At 37.7% G+C, this 20225-nt stretch overlaps 1 protein-coding gene across 1 annotated transcript; it reads left to right on the top strand.

Annotated features, from left to right (window-relative positions):
• The first annotated feature begins 11705 nt into the window (after window positions 1-11705).
• LOC112579344 (olfactory receptor 52E2-like) lies at window positions 11706-12662 on the top strand. Its single transcript, XM_045162880.1, has one exon. It carries the CDS (start codon window positions 11706-11708, stop codon window positions 12660-12662), a length of 957 nt encoding a protein of 318 aa, XP_045018815.1.
• The last annotated feature ends 7563 nt before the right edge of the window (window positions 12663-20225 follow it).

Below are 20225 nucleotides of genomic sequence, written 5' to 3'. Positions count from 1 at the left end.
TTTAGGCATACTACTCTCCTCAAATTTCCACATCTTCACAAACTCAAAAGCTCTCCAAATCCCATCATTTGTGTTTTTATTGGAGCTTTATTACACAGGTAATGTTTGATTAAATCATTGACCATTGGGGATTGAACTCAATCTCTAGCTCATCTCCCCTCCCAGAGGGTGAAGATGGAAAGTTGCAATCCTCTTAATTACAGGATTGTCTCTGCCAGCAACCATCTCTCCCACCCACACCTTCATTTTAGGTGGGGCCTAAAAGTCACTCCATTAACATAAAAAAAGACATTTTTGTGGCTCTTTTCATTTAGGAAATTCCAAGTTTAAGTGCTCTGTGCCAGAAACAAGGACTGAAGCTGAATATTTCTTATTATAAATATTTATATCACAATCCATGTACAAATTGCTTTATCCTCACAATCTCAATTGATTTCTATTGAGATATAATTGACCTAAAACATTGTGTTGGTTTAAGGTGTAGAACTGTATTCAATATACTTACATACTGTAATATGTTTATTACATTAGTGTTGGTAATACTGTCACATCATACAATTATCTCTTTTTTGTGGTGAGAATATTTAAAAACTAATCTGTTAGAGATTTTAAAGTATGTATGCATGCATTCTAAGTTGCTTTAGTAGTGTTTGACTGTGCAAACCTATGAACAGTAACCTTCCAGGCTTCTCTGTCCCTGGGGATTCTCAAGGCAAGAACCTATGGGGTAGGTTGCCATGCCCTCCTCCAGGGGATCCTCCCAACCCAGAGACTGAACCCACTTCTCTTATGTCTCCCGTATTGGCAGGTGGGTTCTTTACCACTAACTCCACCTGGGAAGCCCATTTTAAAGTATATAATACAGTATTATTGACTGTAGTCACTATACAGTGCATTAGATCCCCAGAATTTATTCATCTTCTAACTACAAGTTTGTAACTTTGACCAACATTTCCTCAGTTCTCCCATCCTTAGTCCCTGGTAACCACTGTTCTAATTTCTGTTTCTATGAATCCAACTCTTTTAGATTCCCCCATATAAGTGATATCATATCGTATTTGTCTTTCTCTGTCTGACTTATCTCTCACTTAATGTCCTGATGGTGCATCCATGTTGTCAAAAATTACAGGATTTTCTCCTTTATTTTGGCTGAATAATATTTCATTGTGTATATACACGACATCTTCTTTATCCATCCTTAGTTGGCAGTTAGGTTTTTTTTTTTTTTAGTATCTCAACTCTTGTGAATATTGCTTCAAAAACATGGGAAAGCAGCTATCTTTTTCAGTTTCATGTTTTAATTTATTTTGGATATATATACCATCAAGATTCAAATGAAAGAATGGTCAACAGTTTCATATGTTGATGAGAGTTGTATTATGACGAGGGCAGGGGCATTTGTTTCAGTTTGGTGACTAGAGGTCATTTATCAACTTGACTAAGACTGTTTTAGTTTTAGCAGGATGTTGGGTAGGATAACAGATTAAAGAGAATAGGGATGAGCTGAGAAAAATCAAATTATATGCTTTATTTTGCTGGTATAATCCTTTTAACATGTAGTTAGGTAATTCCAGATGATCTACAATCCTCAAAGGGTGATATTATTCATTCACTTGTTTTCCAGTTATATAACCAGACATTTGTACACTTTCCCACTTGTAAGTTCTAAGATTTCAACTCTCACTTAGAAATTTCCACCTGTTTCACAGTGTTATAAGGTTCTGAAGTAAGTGTCTAGTATGGGAACTTTCTGCTCTTCTCTTTGACTTCATTGGGGCTCAGTTCCTTTTAGCAGTAATACCTCAATCTGCCAACACAATTGGATAGCCGCTATAAAGTTAGAACTCTCTTCTTCTGAGTTGAAGTATCAAAATACAGCTAGATCTCTGTCTTCCTTCTCTTTCTTAATACTTTCTGGGTTCCAACAACTGACTTAGGTAGTGCTCTGGCTGCAAATATTCTCACAGCTCTCCTCATTACTTCCCTTTATGCTTAGCAAAAGATTTTCCCTCCAAATAATTACCTCTTCTTCCCCTCTTTCTTCTAGGTTTTTGTTAGTGAGTGGGGAGACAGTATGCATTCAGGTGTATTCAGGTAAAATTCAGACGAATTTGAAGGAGAGAACAAGGGTATTCCTCAGAAGAATCTGGAAAAAGTTGTTTAGAAAAAATAGTTTGAGAGGAAAAAGGGGACCATTTATAAATTATGTTCATCACTCTAATTCCTAGTTGTGATGGAAAGTCACCATAGCAAATAGTTGAGGCTAGATTCTGCACATAGAATTAAAATGCTTCAGTGGAAGATGTAGAAGCTGTACAAACAAAGGCTCAGATTCTAATTATAGCTGTTCTACAGTTTGCTCAATGGCATTTCTAAACCAGGTAAGGGCAAAATCAAGGGCCAAACTGATTCAGCTCTCTCTGAGAGGTTTCTTCAGGCTTGCAGATATCTGCATCCTTGCTGTCTACATATGGCCATTCCTCTTCTTGAAAGTAAAAGTCCCTCAGTCATTTCTGACTCTTTGTGACCCCATGGACTATGCGGTCCACGGAACTGTCCAGACCAGTATACCAGAGTGGGTAGCCATTCCCTTCTCCAGGGGATCTTCCCAACCTGGGGATCGAACCTAGCTCTCCCACGTTGCAGGCAGATTCTTTACCAGCTGAACCACTAGGGAAGACCAAGAATACTGGAATGGGTAGCCTATCCCTTCTCCAGTAGATATTTCCAACCCAGGGATTGAACCTGGGTCTCTTGCATTATAGGCAGATTCTTTACCATCTGAGCTACCAGAGAAGATCTTCTTATGAGACAAATAATCCCATCACAAGAGCCCTACTGTCATGACCTGTTCCAACCCTAATTACATTCCAAAAACCCCATCTGAAAATACTCTCACATTGGGGTTAGAGTTTCAACACATGAAGTGTCTATAAACTTTCAGTCCATAACAGTGCCCTGAACTTTCAGGGTATTATGTATGATCCTCAGTCTTAACCACTGCTGGCTGCAGAATTTGGGAAGCCCAGTGCAAAGTGGAGTTCCTGGGGTTGTTAAGAAGTTAGAATAGGAAAAAGGAGTCCAGAATGGAGGTGGCTAAAAGACAAAGAAGGGAAAAGCCCTCAAAAATAGAAAGGAAGGTCCAAGGACCTAAGTGAGGACCTCAGGTCCTCCTGGCTCACCCAGTTTACATAGGGCAGGCCCAGGGGGAGGAGGAAAAGACATATAATAAGAGGAGCCAAAATTGAGGGGAAGGGACTTCTCTTCTCTTCTCGGTCAATCTGCCCTCACGCCTCAAGGATGCGTTTTCCTTTGCTTTCTAAATCAAACTGAGCTGTAACACTGCTCCATCTGTTGCTTCAAATTTTTGCTGCCTTGAGACAAAACTGAGGAAATTACACACTCCCCCACAGGGTCCTTGTAGAAATTGCAAGAGGGCCATAAAGAGCTTTGTTTTTCTTTGATAGTGTTGACTGAAAAAAAAAAAAAAAAAAGACATCTGACCTAAAAGTAGAAAGTTCTTTCATTTGGTGGGAATGTTTAGGACTCTGAGTCCAGAAGTCAGCATCCTAGTAACTCAGAAAACCGCTCCAAGAAGGCAGGAGGGGAAGTCAGGCTCTATGCTACTTTGCAACAGAAGGAGGAGGCAGTCTGAACATCAAAGATCAGTATTTAGCATTCTTTGTATGGGAAGATGCAAGCCTCTAGGCTCACTGAATTTATTCCTTTCATATGCACCTCAGCTATCTGAAGCCAATCATGTTTCCCTGTTCACATTTTGAAGTGGCAGATGGATTTCTCTTGCATTCCCCCAGCTCCTCCGCAGTCATCTTGGGGTGGTGGTGGCAGATCCCTCTGGATCACAGTTTGGGGATCCCTCATTCACATTTGGAGGCCAGAAATTGCTGATGGTGGTGACATTTCATATTTATTGGTAACGGCAGGAGATATTTTTATTTCATAACGATCTCTCTCTTTCAAGCATTTATAGTGTTCTTTTTTATCTTCTGGTATTCTTTCTTTGGGGTGTGAAGATAACTGTCGGGTAAGAGAAAACTTGCATGGGAACACAGGGCCCCTGTCTTATGAAGTAGAGTACTGGTTACCAGTGTGGATAACTTCAGAATTTGAAGTAGGCCAAGGGCAAGGGAGAGCAGCAGCAGTCTCTGGGCCAGGGTAGGGTAACAAGTGGCAAAATATCATTCTTGGAAGATAGGAGTATAGCAGGTGTGAATGTATATGAGTCTGATACAATGGGTATAGCAGGTATGAAGGTATATGTCTGATTTCAAACCCTATCATCTGCCTCATTTTCACATAAGATTTCAATTCCAGAATATAAATTCAAAGATTGCTGTTGTTCAGTCACTCAGTCAGTGTCCAACTTTTTGGGATCCCATGGCCCATGATCTGCAGCACTCCAGGCCTCCCTGTCCTTCACTATGTCCTGGGGAGTTTGCGCAAACTCATGTCCATTGAGTCAATGATGCCATCCAACCATCTCATCCTCTGTCACCCCCTTTACCGCCTGCTCTCAATCTTTCCCACCATCAGGATCTTTTCCAGTGAGTCGACTCTTCGCATCCAGTGGCCAAAGTATTGGAGCTTTAGCTTCAGCATCGGTCCTTCCAATGCATTTTCAGGATTGATTTCCTTTAGGATTGACTGGTTTGAACTCTACTGTTCAAGGGACTCTCAAGAGTCTTCTCCAGCACCAGAGTTTGAAAGCATCAATGTTTTGGCTCTTAGTCTTCTTTATGGTCCAACTCTCACATCTGTACATCACTACTGGAAAAACCACAGCTTTAACTAGATGGGCCTTTGTTGACAAAGTGATGTCTGTGCTTTTTAATATGCTATCTAGGTTTGTCATAGCTTTCCTTCCAAGGAGTTAGTTTCTTTTAATTTCTTGGTGGCAGTCACTGTCTACAGTGATTTTGGAACCCTAAAAAATAAAGTCTGTCACTCTTTCCAAATTCAAAGATAAAAGTGTTTTAAAAACTCAAGCACAGCAAATTATTAACCCCCACACATTGGACCCTCTTTTAAAAACAAGATCTTAAGTACTGTGGGTATTGGCCAAATATCCACCAAAAGTTTATTGGCATTACATAGCCTCTGCAAGTCCATTTATTGTAATATATTAGTTAGGTGCTATTTCTGGGAAAAAAATAAGGCAAAAGGACTGTGTAAGTCAATAAATGCACTAATAATGTTTTTATTTTTATATAATAATTAGACATAGCTGAAACATCTAAAACACATTATGAACATCTGCTTAAAATTATTGATATATTTGAAAAATTCATTAAAATTTTATTAATTATACCTATTGAATATAACTTAAAATTTGATTGCAGTGTTAAAGTCAATAGGACCAAGAGTCTCAGGTGGTGCTAGTTGTAAAGAACCTGCCTGCCGAGGCAGGAGATGCAAGAGATGCATGTTCAATCCCTGGGTCGGGAAGATCCCCTGCAGAAGGAGATGGCAACCCACTCCAATATTCTTGCCTGGAGAATTCCATGGACAGAGGAGCCTGGCAGGATTCATTCCACAGAGTCGCAAAGAGTCGGACATGACTAAAGCACCTTACCAAGCAAGCAAGCAAAGTCAGTAAAAAAGAATTGGAGTAAATTATTAGGTTTGAGATTAACTATGAATGAAAAGTGAGTGCTATCGTAAAACATAAGAACAATTGAAAAAGAAGTAAAATAAAATGAAGAGGTTAAATAATAGATCCATTATCACTTTTGATTGGTAAACATATAAATAAATAAATAGTAGAACAGAAGTGTTTTGGCGTGAGAGTCATTGTTTTTGAACACAGAATTGTACTATCTCCTTAAATGAAGATCTGAGATGGTAAGAGAATGAGCTCCATTTATTATTGTATGATGTAAGATGGAGCAGGTTAATGAAAGGTTAATGGAGATTCACAAGGTAATCAAGAAACCTCACTTTTTTCTGTCTTCTTTTTCTTAGTAATCATGGCTTTCTAATCATGACTCAGGACCAGATTAGAAACTAGAATCCTCAGAGACCTTATGTCCTTTTACAAAACTGGCTCTGGGAGATTTCCTCATGAAAATCTCCTCATAAAGACTGAGCAGACTGAAACAAAACAGACAGAATTTGATCCTGGTGTTCAGTCTGGTCAGTTTGTTTGTTTTAACTTTTTGTTTAATATTGAAGTATAGCTGATTAACAATGTTGTGATAGTTTTAGTTAGTGAGTCTTCTCTGTCCCCCAACTCAGGCTGCATCTATAGGACACATAGTGATAGGTGAAAGGAAAGAAGAACGGAAGAGAAAGAAAAGAGATATGGGATAAGTTTTGAGGAAAGGAGACAAATGGTGGAGTTTAGGGAAAGAATATTATCACATTTAGGAAGGACCATATAATTCTAGGCATTTATTTGGATTTCAGCCTAAATCTATTCAACATACATTTCAGAAAAAAAAAAAAAAAGTCTGCCTGATATCTGATATCTAAAGAAAGGTGGATAGCTAGTATCTTTGGAATACAGTTCAAAGTGTTTTGAAAGAATTATATGTTCTAAATCATTTTAAGGATTTATTTACACTTCTTATTTCTATTTTCTACATGAAGAAACTGAGGTACAGAGATGTTAAAGTTCTTGTGCAGACCCACACAGCTAGCTAATAAGTAATACTTCTTACTTTCAGCTCTAGAGTGAATACATCATGAAGCTGGCTTTTAACACACCCAGTCTGAATGAGAGCTCATGCTCTTATACACTGGAAAGTACTGTGCTATAGAAAATATAGATGGCTTAAATCATCCTGGTTAGGATGCAGACAAGGTACTATATTTAATGACATTTTTAGAAATAGAATCAAGTGTTGATCTTTTTTCCACAGGTGGAGAAGGGAAAAGAGCAATGCCCATATTTCTGGATGCGCCAAATCACTGAAGAGTAATACCATTTACTGAGGCTGATAACAGCACAATTAAGGTGAAGTTAGAGTTAGAGTTTTGTAGAAGCAGGATTGGGGACTAAATTATAGAAATATTCTATTTGTAATATTTTTGCATGTGAAAATGTGAAGGTAGTTACTCGGGAATTCGGTTATATGAATCTGAATTTGTCACAGTCCTGAGGACTAGTGACATTTATTTAGTAATCTTTATTATAAAGAAAGTTTTTAAAGCAATGGATGTGGATAAGATTATTTAGAAATATTAAATTAAATGAGAAATAACAGGAGCTAAAGCTGATGGTTAAGAATCACCAGTATTTACTAAATAATCAGAGGAACAAACATCTTTAAAGGAAAATGTGAAGATAAAATAGAAATAAAATATGAAATGTTCAATATCACCGGACTTATCTTTCTAGAGCTTACAAAAATACATTTATAGAATTGCCTCACACAATGATGACAATTACCGGGAAGCATTCGATCTTGCTATTGAGAGATGCTATGTATGTATGACTAAGGATGTCTTATAATTCTGAGAAACTCTATTCCATTTTATTTTAATACCCTATGGTCTGTCCTTGGAGTTCTCCAGGCAAGAATACTATACTGGATTGCCATTCCCTTCTCTGGAGATCTTCCTGGTCCAGGGGCCAAACCTGGGTCTCCTGAATCACAGGCACATTCTTTACCATCTGAGCTACCAGGAAAGCCCTTTAAGAGTAGATTACATGATTGAATTCAAACATTGATGTAGAACTTGTTTCCCTATTTGTGGAATAGCTTTATGAATTTTTAGAAATTCATTTCCTTTGAATATCCTTGTTTTTCAGTACTGCATCAGATTATATCCAGTTGATCTTTGAATTTTGTAACTCTGCTGCTGCTGCTGCTAAGTCATTTCAGTTGTGTCCGACTCTGTGCGACCCCATAGACGGCAGCCCACCAGGCTCCCCCGTCCCTGGGATTCTCCAGGCAAGAACACTGGAGTGGGTTGCCATTTCCTTCTCCAATGCATGAAAGTGAAAAGTGAAAGTGAAGTCGCTGAGTCTTGTCTGACTCTTAGCGACCCCATGGACTGCGGCCCACCAGGCTCCTCCATCCATGGGATTTTCCAGGCAAGAGTGCTGGAGTGGGGTGCCATTGCCTTTGTACCTTTATTTTTTTTCAATGATAAATACTATAGTACTACATGATCCCAGGTTGGTTAAATCAGAGAATGTGAAATTGCAGAAATGGAAGGTAACAATAAAGTTACATGTTATTTTTTATTGAAAGGAAAGTTGGTACCACAACCCCCAAATTGTTCAAGGGTCAACTGCATAACATTTTATTCATGATTGCACAAACCTCAAATTTGAAATGTTTCAGGACAGTTTCCAACACAGAACACATCTATTAATGTGTATTTAATGAATAACATATAACATGCATGAAACTATTAACAAGATTAGAGCACAAATTATATCTAGCCTAGGATGTCTTTATAACCATGTATCATTTTAATATTGATTTTTAACTTTCTGAAATATACTGTATTAAGTTATGTCAGGGATATAAAAATAAATGACATATTTTGTCAGCACTAAAGAATTCATACTTTGTAAATATTTTGTTGAACTTTCATATCCATAAACAAGGTACACATCATAAAAGCATGGCTCAATATTTTACAAAGTGATTACATTTGTATAGCCAGTACATAAGTAAATAAACAGACATTATCAACACCCTGGTAGTCCCACTCATGCTGACTACCAGTATTCCACAAAGTAACAATTATCCTGACTTCTTAGGATCTAGAATAGTTTTTACTATTTTTAATTTTTATATAAATAGCCAATTTCTTTCTCTCATCATCATTTGGTAATATGCATGCATGTTAGGACATGCAGTTGTAGATTGTTCATATGTACAGTATTTCACTACATACACTATTAGCCTACAATGTTTATGGACACAGAAGAAAAGGATATTTACCCTGTATGAGGTCATTCACCATTACCTTGAGTATATATCTCAATTATGTCTTGAAGGGAGTTTTTAAAATTTGTTTGATGGAACTTTCCATTACTGTTTATGTGCTTTTGTCCGTCAGACGCTTGGACATAATACTGATATTTTTACCAATTTAAATCCAAGGGAGTCAAGGAGAAAATATCAGGGTGTTCTCATGGTAACATCAAATGGATAGAATACCTATGGGCAGGAATGAAAGTTTAAGATGATTTAAACATAAGATTCAGAGAAGGCAATGACACCCCACTCCAGTACTCTTGCCTGGAAAATCCCATGGACGGAGGAGCCTGGTAGGCTGCAGTCCATGAGGTTGCTAAGTGTTGGACACGACTGAGCAACTTCACTTTGACTTTTCACTTTCGTGCATTGGAGAAGAAAATGGCAACCCACTCCAGTGTTCTTGCCTGGAGAATCCCAAAGATTGAAGGAGGGAAGAGAAGGGGACGGCAGAGAATGAGATGGTTGGACGGCATCACCGACTCAATGGGCATGAGTTTGAGGAAACTCTGGGAGTTGGTGATGGACAGGGAGGCCTGGTGTGCTGCAGTCCATGGGGTTGCACAGAGTCGGACATGACTGAGCAACTGAACTGACTGACTGAAACAAAACTATTTAATGTCCACAGGAACATTAAAGTTTATATAGCTTACAAGACAGATCTTACTCCTTTCTGTATATTCCTTGTTTCTACTCTAATTTGTGTGTGTGTGTGTGTGTGTGTGTGTGTGTGTGTGTGTATTCCTTGTCTATATGTGTCTTCCACTTGGTTTAATCATACCACTTTCTGGCTACTTCCCTGATATTTACCTTCTGTACCACCATAGGGTGTGATTATATATGTCCAGGGAGATATAATTTTCACTTAAATTATTATCGATCAAATAATATAGTATTATTTGATTATTATATAATACTATATTATATAATATAATTATAATACTATATTATTTGAAATAATATAGTATTATAGGAATAATATAGTATTATTCCTTCCTTCTTAGAAAAGCCAGAGAAGTAGCTTATTTTTACCCTTTAGCCATCAAATCTACTCTTTAGTACTCAAAGTAAACTTTCATTAGCTTTTAAACTGTTGCATATTTGTATACTGGAAAAGAAAGGAAAATGTTTTTGATTTTTTGCTCACCCATGGGATTCACAGAACAACTTGCCTCCATAAATGAATTCTACTTTCACTCCTCCTGCCATTCATTGCCATACCCTTTGAAAGTACTTACAAGTCTGTCATAATGACATAACCCCAGGGAAATAGCCTTTATTTCTGTCACAACTGCCACAGAGTGCCTCCTTCTGCTAACTTTGCTTCTCTTCAGGTTTACCATTCATTCTCAACTGCTTCCTGAAATGTTTATTACACTATTTTTCCCCTCTTTATATCAGCACCTAGATAATATCCTGACTGACTTACTGAAAATATGGTCGTAATTAGTATTGCTGCCATGGAATCTTCAAATACTCAGAAGAGCAACTTTTCACTGCAAAATACTTAAACACATGAATGCATAGATGCTTTGGAAATCTCCTATCAAATGTTATAAGCAAGCTGAATGAAGATGTAAAGAAAGATATAGGGAACCTTGAAAATGATTGAATTGTCATGTACCTAATTTAACAATATTCCTAATTTTTTGTCTCTCTCATTTTTGATTGGCATTTTGACATATAGTTTAAAATTGTAACTGACTCAGCTGTAAATGAGAAATACTAACATATTTTATTCAGGTAGATGTTGTGTGTTTTAAAAATGTGTATTTGTATAATATGTGTGGAATATTATATGTTTGTGTGCAGTAAAACATAGATAAGGCATAGCTTTTATTTCTATTTTTCTTCCATTTTCTTTCACTACTTTTCTTTCTAGCTTAATCTCCCAGATATTCCTTTGAAAACATTTTAAACTTCTCATAAATCTTTTAAACACATTGAATTTTAGACAACTTACATGTAAAATGTATTCTTCTTCAAAGGTGTTTTTTAAAAATATTAAGTGTAATTTTTGCAAAGAGTCTTACAAATAGTAGGAGCACCTCAATAATTGGTAGTTGATGTTGCTGTTTTCACTATTATCCCTACCTTATTTTATAATATTCATGACTAAATACTAATGAATGAATCAATTTAATTTTTAAAGTAATTTTTAATATTTTGTTATAAATTTTGATGAATCCACATGCTTTTTGAAATGTTATTATCCATCCTGTGTTTTAAGCCTTGTGTTGCCATTCAATCAAGTGGAATTCATGTCCATAACTGTATTTAGTGGAGAAGGCAATGGCACCCCACTCCATTTCTCTTGCCTGGAAAATCCCATGGATGGAGGAGCCTAGTAGGCTGCAGTCCATGGGGATGCTAAGTTGGACATGACTGAGCAACTTCATTTTCACCTTTTGCTTTCATGCATTGGAGAAGGAAATGGCAACCCACTCCAGTGTTCTTGCCTGGAGGATCCCAGGGACAGGGGAGCCTGATGGACTGCCGTCTATGGGGTCGCACAAAGTCAGACACGACTGAAGTGACTTAGCATAGCATAACTGTATTTAGAGATTGCAGAATTTTTAAATGGTCAAAATGAGGGTTGTCTGTTGGTGATGACTGTAATAATGAAAGAAGGTAGCTAATGAAGTATTCTTATACTACCTTTAGGTCGTCAAAGCTACAGAAAACTATCTGGTGGCCTATAGACTGTGTGAGTCTACAGTTCTGAAGACATATGCATTGTCCAGCAGGATGTCCCTTCCCAATGATACCCAGTTTCACCCCTCCTTCTTCTTGTTGCTGGGAATCCCAGGACTGGAAACACTCCACATCTGGATTGGCTTCCCCTTTTGTGCTGTGTACCTGACAGCACTGATAGGGAACTTCACTATCCTATTTGTGATCCAGGCTGAGAGCAGTCTACACCAGCCTATGTTCTACTTCCTGGCCATGTTGGCTACCATTGACTTGGGTCTCTCCACAGCTACCATCCCTAAGATGCTTGGGATCTTCTGGTTTGGTCTCAAGGAGATCCTCTTTGAAGCATGTCTCTCCCAGATGTTTTTCATTCACAGCTTCACACTTATGGAGTCAGCAGTCCTCTTGGCAATGGCTTATGACCGCTATGTAGCCATCTGCAATCCCCTCCAATATAGCAGCATCCTCACCAACAGGGTTGTTTCTGAGATTTGCCTTGCTGTTTTAGGGAGAGCATGTATTTTTGTGATTCCGTTTGTATTTCTCATTTTGCGATTACCATTCTGTGGGAGTTATGTCATCCCTCATACATATTGTGAACACATGGGTCTTGCTCGCCTATCTTGTGCCAGTATCAAGATCAATATTATTTATGGCTTATGTGCAATTTGTAATCTAGCGTTTGACATCATAGCCGTTGCCCTTTCTTATGTTCAGATACTCCGTGCTGTTTTTCGTCTTCCTTCCCATGAAGCCAGACTCAAGTCCCTTAGCACCTGTGGTTCTCACGTTTTTGTGATTCTTGCTTTCTATACACCAGCCCTCTTTTCCTTCATGACACATCGCTTTGGAAAAAATGTTCCCTGCTATATCCATATACTCCTGGCCAATCTTTATGTCATAGTACCGCCAGTGCTCAACCCTGTCATATATGGAGTCAGAACTAAGCAGATGTATGACCATGTAAAGAAAATATTAAAACTGAAACAAAGAAAAAAGAATGACATCTAAATCTTATGAGGATAAATATGCAATTTCATGAAATGTAGAAAAGTACTTTTTTCATAAAAATTATGCTAAATATGCGTCTATATTGGGTCTCTTTTGTAAATATTTAACTGCCATGAAATTAAAAGATGCTTGTTTCTTGGAAGAAAAGCTATGACTAACCTAGACAACATACTAAAAAGCAGAGAAGTTACTTTGCCTATAAAGGTCCATCTAGTCAAAGCTACGGTTTTTCCAGGAATCATGTATGGATGAGAGAGCTGGACTATAAAGAAAGCTGAGCACAGAAGAATTGATGCTTTTGAACTGTGGTGTTGGAGAGGACTCTTGAGAGTCCCTTGTACAGGGAGGAGATCAACCAGTTAATCCTAAAGGAAATCAGTCCTGAAAATTCACTGGAAGAACTGATGCTGAAGCTGAAGCTCCAATATTTTGGCCACCTGATGTGAAGAACTAACTCTTTGGAAAAGACCCTGATATTGGGAAGATTGAGGGCAGGAGGAGAAGGGGATGACAGAGGATAAGATGGTTGGATGGCATCACTGACTCGATGAACATGCGTTTGAGTAAGCTCCAGGAGTTGGTGATGGACAGGGAAGCCTGGCATGCTATAGTCCATGGGGTCACAAAGAGTTGGACACGACTGAGTGACTGAACTAAACTGAACTGAATTGCATTTAATTTCCATCAGCTCTTCAGACCACTTATCAGCATTCAGTGCTGCATATTCTTTGTCCCTTGTAGTTGCATCAAGTAAATTATATCATTTTTCTTTATTTTTCTCAATATCTGGTTGATATGTTTATGTCAGAAGTTTTTAATGTATCCATTTTTGGTGGGTCATTTGGTGTTTTACTGAGCTTCTTTCTTCTCTCAATATAATTATAATCACTTTGTGTGTCTATTTTCATAACTACCGGGAATAAAATGGTCTGTGTCACTTTCTATAACTGTGGAACTTGCAGAGTTTAAAATTAGTCATAAAAACTCATTTAGTCATCCTTTTTCTTTCAGCCTTTTAATATCCTGATAACTGTTTCATTTTTCACATATAAAACAATTTATGTTTAAACCAGTCTGGCAATTTTACTATCTTAAGTATGCTACTATTTCAAGCACATTCAACACAATTACAGCTGTTTGTTTTGTTAAATTATTATCTTATGTTTACCATTATTACTTCAACCTGAACTATAAATTTTTCACAGCAAAACTTTTGCTCTCTGAATTATGTTTATTACTATCGTAAGTCTCATTTGCATTTATTTTATAAATAACTTTAAAATTACTTTAGCCATTGCCCTACAAATGCCCAAACAACTTATCAAATCTTAATATAAATTAACAATCTTATCACTTTCTGTTTAGTAAGTGATTTTAGAAAAAATTTAGTCCATGTATGTGCTTTCTGACATATACTATTGTTGGTTTAAGTTACTTCTTATAAAATTTAAAACTCATATACATATAAGTATGTAGGACAGTAAATTTCCATTTAAATGTTCCCGATACCTACTGTTTCTACTGGTATGTGTTCCGTCTTACATAAACTTAGGTCTTATTTCCTTTATTCAGTTCTGTTGGTGGTGAGTTTTTGTTTTTCTTTGCTAAAAATAATTTTATCCCACTTTATTTTTAAGGCTATCTGGAGGACATCAAATTCTAAATTAACTCAGGCTATCCAGCTTTATGAAAGTATGCTTGACAAATAAAAATTGTCTGTATTTAGCTTATACAATGTGATTTTTATATGTATGCATGTGATGATATTATATATGTACACATTGTGAATGATTACCAAAGTCAAGTTAATTAGCACATTCATCAATTTGTATTGATGTTGTTCAGTCGCTCAGTCATGTCCATCTCTTTGTGACCTCATGGACTGCAGCACTACAGGTTTCCCTGTCCTTCACTGTCTCCTGGAGTTTTCTCAAACTCATATCCATTAAGTCTTTAATGCCATCCAACCACTTCATCCTCTGTTGCCCCTTCTCCTCCTGCCCTCAATATTTCCCAGCATCAGTGTCTTTTCCTGTGATTCAGCTCTTCGCATCAGGTAGCCAAAGCATTGGAGCTTCAGCTTCAACATCAGTTCTTCCAATGAATATTCGGGAATGATTCCTTTAGGATTGACTGGTTTGATCTTCTTGAAGTCCAAGGGAGTCTTCACTAGCACCACAGTTTGAAACATCAATTCTTCGGTGCCTAGCCTTTTTCTTTATGGTCCAACTCTCACATCTGTACATGATTGTTGAAAAAATCGTAGCTTTGATTATATGAACTTTTGTCAGCAAAGTGATGTCTCTGCTTTTTAATATGCTATCTAGATTAATCATAGCTTTTCTTCCAAGGAGCAAGTGTCTTTTCATTTCATGGTTGCAGTCACCATCCTAAGTGATTTTGGAGCCCAGGAAAATCAAGTCTCTTACTGTTTCCATTGTTTCCCCTTGTATTTGCCAAAAAATAATGGGAGTGGGTGCCATGATCTTCATTTTTCTGAATGTTGAGTTTTAAGCCAACTTTAAGCGTCTTTCACCTTCATCAAGAGGCTCTGTTTTTCCTCTTTCACTTTCTGCCATTAGGGTGGCGTTGATATCTGAGGTTGTTGATACTTCTCCCAGCAATCTTGATTCCAGCTTGAGCTTCATCCAGCCTGGCATTTCACATGATGTACTCTGCATAAGTTAAATAAGCAGGATGACAATAGACAGGCTTGATGAACTCCTTCACCAATTTTAAACTAGTTCATTGTTCCATGTCTAGTTCTAACTGTTGTTTCTTGACCTGCACACAGGTTTCTCTGGAGGCAGGTAAGGTGGTCTGGTATTTCCATGTCTTTAAGAATTTTCCACAGTTTGTTGTGATCTACATAATCAAAGACTTTAGTGTAGTCAATGAAGCAGATATAGATGTTTTTCTGGAATTCTTTTGCTTTTTCTGTGATCCAGTGGATGTTGGCAATTTGATCTCTGATTCCTCTGCCTTTTCTAAATCTAGCTTCAACATCTACAAGTTCTCAGTTCAGGTACTGTTGAAGCCCGGCTTGGAGAATTTTGAGCATTACTTTGCTAGCATGTGAAATGAGATAAACTGTATAAGAAATATTTTAATGAGATGGATATGTATTTAATTTTTAACATACAGAATTTCTAGTATTTATAGAAGTGAATTTTTCATTTACTTGACTGCTTTCCTTTACTTATACTTCTGTGTCTAATTACTCTACTAACCCAATTAGTCAACTACTCATTAAAACCAATAAGAAAAAAGCTGTTTGTACTTTGAGTGTAAATGAAATGGAGAACTAAATTAGGTTAGGAAGAGGTGGGTAAGGCAGAGAGAGAGAGCTATAGTAAGACATACTGAAAAAGGCTGAAGAAATTTTTCACACTCTTCATGGCGTTCTCAAGGCAAGAAGAGGTATGCCATTGCCTCAGCATTCAAAAAACTAAAATTATGGCATCTGGTCCCATTACTGCATGGCAAATAGATAGGGAAACACCAGAAACAGTGACAGACTTTATTTTGGGGGGGGGCTCTAAAATCACTGCAGATGGTGAAATTAAGACACTTGCTCCTTGGAAGAAAAACTATGACCAACCTAGACAGCATATTAAAAAGCAGAGACATTATTCTGCCAACAAAGGTCCATCTAGTAAAAGCTGTTGTTTTTCCAGTAGTCATGTATGGATGTGAGAGTTGGACCATAAAGAAGACTGGGCGCCGAACTGTATTGAACTGTGTTGTTGGTGGAGACTCTTGAGAGTCCCTTGTACAGGGAGGAGATCAAACCAATCAATCCTAAAAGAAATCAGTCCTGAATATTCTTTGGAAGGACTGATGTTGAAACTGAAATTCCAATACTTTGGCCACCTGATGTGAAGAACTGACTCATTGAAAGAGACCCTGATGCTGGGAAAGATTGAAGGCAAGAGAGAAGGAGACAACAGAGGATGAGATGGTTGGATGGCATCACCGACTCAATGGATGTGAGTTTGAGCAAGCCCCGGGAGTTGGTGATGGACAGGGAAGCCTGGTGTGCTGCAGTCCATGGGGTTGCAAAGAGTTGGACAAGACTCAGTGACTGAACTGAACTGACTGACAGAAATTTGGAGGATAGAGGAAAAGAGTAAAGATGAGCATCAGAAGAAGGAAGAGGAGAAAGAAAAGAAGAAAGAGAATAAAGAGCGAGCTAGACTGAGGTAAAGCAAAATCTTTTTTTTTTTTTTTTCAAATTCTGACATTGGGGACAATGAAATTGTTTATAGCTTCCACAATTAATTCAAAACACCTCTTAAAATTTCATCCTTGTATCTAGAAAAAATTTTGCTTTTCCAATCAGGAATTTCAGTTTCATAAAAAGAACCAGGAAGTGAAAATGATGTATAAAGGTTTTTTTCAAACTTCTCAACCCAGAGTTTATGTCCCAATCATCATGATGCTGAAAGACTTCAGAAATATGTGACTCTGTGTTTAAATCAAGTACCTGACCTCAGAAAGATGAGTGATCAAACCTACTTACCATATGATTATTAGGGCAACTAGTTTAAAAAGAAATTGCAAGGTCAGTTGACCCAAGGATGAGCAGTATTTTTGCTCAGTCACTTCAGTCATGTCCAACTCTTTGTGACCTATGGACTGTAGCCCACCAGGCTCCTCTGTCCATGGGATTCTCCAGGGAAGATTACTGGAGTGGGTCTCTATGCCCTCCTTCAGGGGATCTTTCCAACCCAGGAACTGAACCTATATCTCTGATGTCTCCTGCATTGTAGGCAGGTTCTTTATAAACTTAGCCACCTGGGAATCCCATTAGTACAGCAAGACCCCCTCAACCTTGTTCTTTCATTAGCTCATGGTATCAGAATATGGAGAGGCAAGCCTACAGATCTGTCTCCTGACTACCTTCATAAGGCATGCAAACTGGTCTGTTATCAACTGCACATGCCTCCTGAATGCATGGTTTCTCCAGCTCTGCTTTCTCCCTTAAACTGCTGCTGTAAGCGACATATGCAGTAAGCAAGGGCACCAGTATAAAGACAAACACTAATTGAATAGTGTCGGAGCAGTATGTCACATACTCCCATCAAGTACAGGATATGAAGTGAAAAACAGCACCAGGAGAAATCATGTCCTACAGCAGGGCTGGTAGGCACTGCGAGTGGGTTGTGCAATAGTGTCCTATGCACTAGCAGGAAGCCAAGAGATGCACTCCATACCATGTTTCTACCAAGAAATGGGAAGAATGGGGTCTGACAGGAAAATATTCTATCCGTAAATAAAAGCAGAGCATAGTTCATGGACTCTGAATGCACATTTATGGCATAAACGAATTTCAATTCTCTGTTTTCATAAAACAAAAATCTCAAGTCTTCATGATTGAGTTTCACATTAACTGGCAGTATCATTATTGAGCTTCAAATCCTAGCTAATAATCATAACCTTGTAGTTAAGTTAGTGTTTGGGAAACAGCATGCTCTTGCAGAATGTCAAAACTTTTGGGGTATAAATAGTAGTGAGTATACTATCTTTCATCTTTGATTCCTTAACCCTTTGTTCTTAGAGTCTTTGTCTTCAGGGCTGGGTTAAGAATTTTATAAGATCCAAATACTAAAGTGATTAGGATGACAACCCCATATGTAATTTATTTTTTTTCTTTTATTTTTTTAAGTTTTATTTTATTTTTAAACTTCACAATATTGTATTAGTTTTGCCAAATATTGAAATGAATTCACCACAGGTATACATGTGTTCGCCATCGTGAAGCTTCCTCCCTCCTCCCTCCCCATACCATCCCTCTGGGTCGTCCAGTGCACCAGCCCCAAGCATCCAGTATCGTGCATCGAACCTGGACTGGCAACTCGTTTCACACATGATATTGTACATGTTTCAATGCCATTCTCCCAAATCTTCCCACCCTCTCCCTCTCTCACAGAGTCCAAAAGACTGTTCTATACATCTGTGTCTCTTTTGCTGTCTCGTACACAGGGTTATTGTTGCCATCTTACTAAATTCCATATATATGTGATAGTATACTCTATTGGTGTTTTTCTTTCTGGCTTACTTCACTCTGTATAATAGGCTCCAGTTTCATCCACCTCATTAGAACTGATTCAAATGTATTCTTTTTAATGGCTGAGTAATACTCCTTTGTGTATATGTACCACTGCTTTCTTATCCATTCATCTGCTGATGGACATCTAGGTTGCCTCCATGTCCTGGCTATTATAAACAGTGCTGCGATGAACATTGGGGTACACGTGTCTCTTTCCCTTCTGGTTTCTTCAGTGTGTATGCCCAGCAGTGGGATTGCTGGGATCATAAGGCAGTTCTATTTCCAGTTTTTTAAGGAATCTCCACACTGTTCTCCATAGTGACTGTACTATGTACATAGTTTGCATTCCCACCAACAGTGTAAGAGGGTTCCCTTTTCTCCACACCCTCTCCAGCATTGATTGCTTGTAGACTTTTGGGTCACAGCTATTCTGACTGGTGTGAAATGGTACCTCATAGTGGTTTTGATTTGCGTTTCTCTGATAATGAGTGATGTTGAGCATCTTTTCATGTGTTTGTTAGCCATCTGTATGTCTTCTTTGGAGAAATGTCTGTTTAGTTCTTTGGCCCATTTTTTGATTGGGTCATTTATTTTTCTGGAGTTGAGCTGTAGGAATTGCTTGTATATTTTTGAGATTAGTTGTTTGTCAGTTGCTTCATTTGCTATTATTTTCTCCTATTCTGAAGGCTGCCTTTTCACATTGCTAATAGTTTCCTTTGATGTGCAGAAACTTTTAAGTTTAATTAGGTCCCATTTGTTTATTTTTGCCTTTATTTCCAATATTCTGGGAGGTGGGTCATAGAGGATCCTGCTGTGAATTTATGTCAGAGAGTGTTTTGTCTATGTTCTCCTCTAGGAGTTTTATAGTTTCTGGTCTTAGGTTTAGATCTTTAATCCATTTTGAGTTTATTTTTGTGTATGGTGTTAGAAAGTGCTCTAGTTTCATTCTTTTACAAGTGGTTGACCAGAGTTCCCAGAACCACTTGTTAAAGAGATTGTCTTTAATCCATTGTATATTCTTGCCTCCTTTGTCAAAGATAAGGTGTCCATATGTGCGAGGATTTATCTCTGGGCTTTCTATTTTGTTCCATTGATCAATATTTCTGTCTTTGTGCCAGTACCATACTGTCTTGATAACTGTGGCTTTGTAGTAGAGCCTGAAGTCAGGTAGGTTGATTCCTCCAGTTCCATTCTTCTTTCTCAAGATAGCTTTGGCTATTCGAGGTTTTTTTCCATACAAATTGTGAAATTATTTGTTCCAGCTCTGTGAAGAATACCGTTGGTAGCTTGATAGGGATTGCATTGAATCTATAAATTGCTTTGCATAGTATACTCATTTTCACTATATTGATTCTTCCAATCCATGAACACGGTATATTTCTCCATCTATTAGTGTCCTCTTTGATTTCTTTCACCAGTGTTTTATAGTTTTCTATATATAGGTCTTTAGTTTCTTTAGGTAGATATATTCCTAAGTATTTTATTCTTTATTTTGCAATGGTGAATGGAAT

Source organism: Bubalus bubalis, chromosome 16, assembly GCF_019923935.1.
Source record: "Bubalus bubalis isolate 160015118507 breed Murrah chromosome 16, NDDB_SH_1, whole genome shotgun sequence".
Lineage (NCBI taxonomy): Eukaryota > Metazoa > Chordata > Mammalia > Artiodactyla > Bovidae > Bubalus > Bubalus bubalis.
The sequence above is the reverse complement of the archived record's forward strand: the minus strand, read 5'-3'. Positions and strand labels throughout refer to the sequence as shown.